The sequence below is a fragment of the Myotis daubentonii genome, chromosome 11, assembly GCF_963259705.1.
Source record: "Myotis daubentonii chromosome 11, mMyoDau2.1, whole genome shotgun sequence".
In the NCBI taxonomy this organism is placed as follows: Eukaryota; Metazoa; Chordata; class Mammalia; order Chiroptera; family Vespertilionidae; genus Myotis; species Myotis daubentonii.
The window spans coordinates 61276048-61281386 of record NC_081850.1 but is presented as its reverse complement, the minus strand read 5'-3'; the positions used below and the strand labels follow the sequence as shown (position 1 = coordinate 61281386).

General features: G+C 44.9%; 1 protein-coding gene across 1 annotated transcript; it reads right to left on the bottom strand.

The window, feature by feature from the left end:
- Window positions 1-3039: 3039 nt before the first annotated feature.
- LOC132212235 (nuclear transport factor 2-like) lies at window positions 3040-3912 on the bottom strand. The gene has a single exon (XM_059657576.1). The coding sequence runs from the start codon at window positions 3813-3815 to the stop codon at window positions 3432-3434; it is 384 nt and encodes a 127-aa protein (XP_059513559.1). The 5' UTR covers window positions 3816-3912; the 3' UTR covers window positions 3040-3431.
- Between the last annotated feature and the right edge of the window lie 1427 nt (window positions 3913-5339).

Sequence of the window (5339 nt, the reverse complement as noted above, 5' to 3'; positions counted from 1 at the left end):
CTTGGGGCTTGGCCTTCACTCCCAGTAGAATTATTAAGGTGGAAGAAGTTGCCTCAGTAAAAGATAAACCAAAGTTGTATTTCTGGATTCCCAAAGGCAGAGGAGAGAGTGAGTAATACTAGACCAGCAGGCTTTTGTCTGGGTCAAGGTCATGGCCTGTGAGAGCTATCTGTGAACTGCCCCAGAAAACAATATTAACGCCTCCCCCCCCCCCCCCGAAAAAAACAAAACACCTTCCCAACCTGATAGATAAAACGTTTCTGCTATTTTTACCTTTCCTATCAACTGTGTACACCTGATCCTGCCCTTCCCCAGCCCTGAGGGCATCAAAGACTGACCTTGACTAGCTACCACACTCCTTCCCCCTTCCTCTAGCACCTGCCCTCCTGGGGAAGAAAGGGAAAGTCTTGTCTTCAAAGGAGTTGGCAGCTTTGATTAGTATTATAGGAGACTGGACTTTTTAATCACTGGATTGATACTGTTTGCAGCTTAAAATGGCCATCAGACTTTTGATCAGAGTGTGGTCAGAAAATCATGAGATTGCTTGAGTTTTATCTCACTGAATGCAGTTTGAAGGGAAAGTGGGAGACACAAATAACATTGCAATCTGATTGCATTCCTCAAGTCCTGGTTTTTCATGGTGCTGCCTGCCATTTCTTAATATGTATTCCCTGGGCAGGGAGCTCTGTAGGGATAGAGAGAGCATTGGAGCAGACCTCACATATACCTTCAATGTAGAGTCACAGAATGTCAGGCTTGACAGGAAGCTTTAAGTCATCCATTCCACCTGTCTGCTGTTTTGAGCCCCTCTGCCACACCCCTGCCCAGTGCTCGCCCCACTTGAGTTTGGACATCTGCATAAATAAGAGGATGCACATCTTCTCAAGACAATTTCCCCCATTTTGGAACAGCACTTTTCCTTTTGAGTTTGGTTGCCTTTTCAGTTTGATGTAGTCCCACTTGTTTGTTTTTGCTGCCTTTGATCTGGGAATCAGATTTAAAAAAAATATTGCCAAAACCAGTGCCATGGAACTCTTACCCTGTGTTTTCTTCGAGGAGTTTTATGGTATCAGATCTTATGTTATAGTCTTTAATCCACTTCAAGTTAACTTTTGTGAGTGGTGTAAAATAGGGTCCCAATTTCATTCTTCTTCAAATGATTACCTAGTTTTCCCAACACCATTTATTGAAGAGACTATCCTTTTCCCATTGAATATTCTTGGCTCCACTGTCAAATATTAATTGATTGTATATATGAAGATTTACTTCTGGGTTCTGAACCTGTTTCATTGGTCTGTGTGCCTATTTGTATGCCAGTACCATACTGTTTTGGTTACTATACCTTTGTAATATAATTTGAAATCAGGAAGTGTGATGTGGAAGCTTGAGAGATACTGATTTCCGAGTCCTGATGCATTCTTCCTTGGATGATGCCTATTTACTCAAGCCTCTTGGAACCTTCTCTGGCTCCCCAAACTTCCACCATTCATACTGTTGCTCCCATCATTCTGTATGGGATTTTTTCTATATGTCTGTGAGCACCCTGAAGGCAGGGATGATCTTATCTTGTTCATTTTAAAATCCATAACACCAAGTTCAGTACTTGAAGAGTAACAGGTGCCAATAAATTAATTCCCTTCCCATCACTGCATAATCTGTAGTCCTAACGGGGAGGGCTTCAGCTATTTCCCTTCAGTCTCATCAGAACACTGATTCTTTGAACAGATCGATTACCCTTTCTTTGCTACAAGCCTCCTCCCTAGGCTTTTCTTTTCAATTCTAAAAACACTTCGATTTTTAAAATTGTACTGAAAAGAGGAAGAAAATGACTTTTCAAGGTCAGGTAGTTGGGCTGATGGGTCAACTGGGAAAGAAATAGATGAATTCTAATCTATTGTCTGAAACTCTGTCCATAAAAATCAAACCGTCCTATTTCTGATATCTTCACCTCATTCAATGGCATTATTTTCTTTGGAGGAATAGAACATTTATTATTCAGACTCTGGGCAGAGGAATGAAATGGCCTGGATCTAGAGATAAGGGGCAATTTACTACTGGCCAGCCACTGTCCTTGCATCTAACAAGTATTGGTTTAAATGAAAGCAGCGTAGGCCCATTGCTGCCTCTGCTCCAAAAGAGAACATTTATTTTGAGCCATAGTTTGACTGCCTTTAATGCTGTTTTTGAAAAATGTTGTGCACTTTCATATCTGTGCGTCTCTTCTCCTTCCCACCCAGCCTCTGCCTGAGGAGCCTGGTGGCCACTCATTAGGTCATTTCAGTAGCCTCCCTCCTGGTTCCCTTGACTTGGGGCTCTTTCCTCCGTCCTTTTCAATCCAACCCCCACACCACACGCTTTCTAAAGTTCAGGTCGGGCGTCCATGTCAAAAGCCCCCAGGGCTCACTGAACAAGTATGAGCCTGTGAGGGTGGCCCTAAAGGCTCTCCACCTATTGTTCTTTCCTGTTGCATTCTTTCTGCTCCAGCCAGTTTCACCAACAGCCGCTTCCTGACATTCCCTCCCTTTTTCTAGAGCACGCTGTTTCCTCCCTTGGAATGTGCCTTCACTCACCTTCTGCATGCTCTGCTCTCCTCATCTTCTCCACTCTAACTCTCCCCAGTAGCCTTCTTTCTATATCTTTTTTTCCTCCCCTTAAAACCTTGGCACTTTCAGTTCTCTCTTGAATGCTAGATCTCTGCATGGCTGACTCCTCCTTCAGGGCCCAAGTCAAGGTCAAATGTCACCCTCCTCCATTTTTTTTTGGTTTGTTTTCTTTAACTGTTAAGAAATTTTTTTAAAAAAATATATTTTATTGATTTTTTTACAGAGAGGAGGGGAGAGGGATAGAGAGTTAGAAACATCAATGAGAGAGAAACATCGATCAGCTGCCTCTTGCACGCCCCCTACTGGGGATGTGCCCGCAACCAAGGTACATGCCCTTGACCGGAATCGAACCTGGGACCCTTGAGTCCGCAGGCCCATGCTCTATCCGCTGAGTCAAACCAGTTAGGGCTTTTTTTTTTTTTTTTTTTTAAATAACTGTTAAGAAAATTTTTGTGGTTTTATTGTATCATGAGGCATTGAAACATCTGAACAAATCAATATCTGGACGGTGAGGCAGCTGCTTTCTCCTTCACTTCTTTGGGTTACTAGAGCAACTTGTCAGTAGATTAAAAAAGAAAAAGACAACCTTTTGCATTACTTAAATCTTTCCAAGGCATGCGCTGGTACAACACAAACTTCTCCTGTCAGATGTAACTAGTCTAGCGTCCAAACATCATGCACAATACCTAGGTAGCAGCAGCGCACTGCGCCCACTCCCACCTCGGTCCTGCTCATTTGTGTATGATATTTGGAGCATCTGGAGGAGTGTGAATAGTATCTGGAAGAGGAAGGAGGAGGAAACAGCATGAGAGCCTGGCTGGGAGGAGGTCAGCCGAAGTTGTGCAGGGCAAGCCTGAACACGTCATTGGTGCAAACCCAAGCATCGTTGATGTTCTTCAATAGGAACATCTGGTGGAACCCCATAATGGGGTCTTCATCGGCCTTAAGCTGGCCCACAACCGTGCTGAGGATGCAGCTATCTGGCGTGGGCTGGTGGTCCTGTACCGCGATGCTGTGCTGGGTTTTCTGGAACGGAAGGCTAGACAACTTCTCCACAATGGCAGCTTTCCCCTGGAATTGCTGTCCTTCCCATGTAAGGCATGATGCGTCAGTGTAAATTGTGCCTAGTTGGGTTCTGTCACTATCAAATAACTGGTAGTAATGTTGAATGAAGCTGGATCCAATCTGCTCCCAAATTGGCTTGTCTCCCATTCTGGAGCGTCCACCCAGCCTCGTTGAAACCCCGAGGGGCTGGCACGATGGTGGCAGCGGAGGCGGCAACCCAATGCGGTCGGCGACCGACTGTCCCTTCCCCCCTACCTTCCCTCGCCACCCCCCTCCTCCATTTGTTATAAGATTTGATGTATGTGAGACCTCTTATTTATTTACTCAAACGTTCGTTGAGTCTTATTATTGTGAACTTGGCACTCTGCTGGGTATGAAGGCTACCCAAATGTATAGGACCAAGCTGTTTTCCTCATGGGCCTCAGCTGAGTAAGAGCCGGAAAAGTAATTTCAAAGACCTCACGATATTTATGGTACACTGCTGGAAAGGGCTGTAATGGAAGTCTTGTGGGAGCACAGGGAAGGACATAACTATTAATAACTATGCCTGGGGGGATCAAGGAAGGTTTTAGAGAGTAACTGACTTTACCTGGATAATTACAGTGGAGAATCCTTATTTTAGAGTGAATGAAATTGAACTAAATTATACTGTGCTATTTAAGACCTAGGATTTATCTGTGTTTGGTAAATATTTAAACACAAGGAATTCTCGATTTTCATACATAGTTTTAATGGGCATTAAATATAATCAGTAGATTTCCCTACTTTTTTATTTATAAGGATTTTAGCACTTCTTATTTAGCTGACTTTACAACAGGGATTGATGGGGCAAGTAATATCAGGAGAGAGACTGAGTTGGTGGGGCTCTAGCTTTTCTTTCCTTTTTTTTTACCCCCTGCCGAGAGCTTTATTGTTTCATTTGATCCAATGCATGATAGAGGGCTTCAGGGTGGTTAAAGAATGGCTAGTAGTTTCAGGAAATGGCTCAGGTAAAAGCCAGACACCCGGGGATGTGGAGGGGCCTCTCAAAGGCCTCTGGTCTCCAAAGGCTCCTAGTCATGCTTGAGGGTGAGCCTTCTGAAGAAATACTCACCCAGCCCGGCCGGCATGGCTCAGTGGTTGAGCATAGACCTACAAACCAGGAGGTCAACGGTTTGATTCCTGGTCAGGGTACATACCTGGGTTGTGGGGTGTGCAGGAGCAGCCGATCAATGATTCTCTCTCATCATTGCTATATCTGTCTCTCTCTCCTTCCTCTCTGAAATCAATAAAAATATTTGAGAGAGAGAGAGAGAGAGAGAGAGAGAGAGAGAGAGAGAGAGAGAGAGAGATTGAGAGAAAGAGATTCTCGCCTAGCCCAGCCTGGGGGCTACGGATGTTAGTCAGGTGGTCACCCATCTTCTTGCTGAGTTTCACCTTCTCATCCAGGAAGTGGTTCTCCAGGAAGTCAGGGAGATGAGAGTCTGCGTGGGTAGAACCCAGGGCCTGCAGCTCCAAAAGAGCCTAACTCAGGTTCCTCTCCAAGGCCAGGGCAGCTTCCATGGCATCCTGAGTTTTGCCCACTCATCTGGGGAGGCTTCAGCACATGGTGGAAGAGAATGCAGCCACCTCTCTTGTGTTGCAACTTTAAGGGATGCTTAGCGCCCTTGCACTTATACTCCGCCAACTCGC

Excerpts from the sequence above, each read along its gene's own strand:
- LOC132212235 (XM_059657576.1), bottom strand. The coding sequence starts at position 3,815 with ATGGGAGACAAGCCAATTTGGGAGCAGATTGGATCCAGCTTCATTCAA.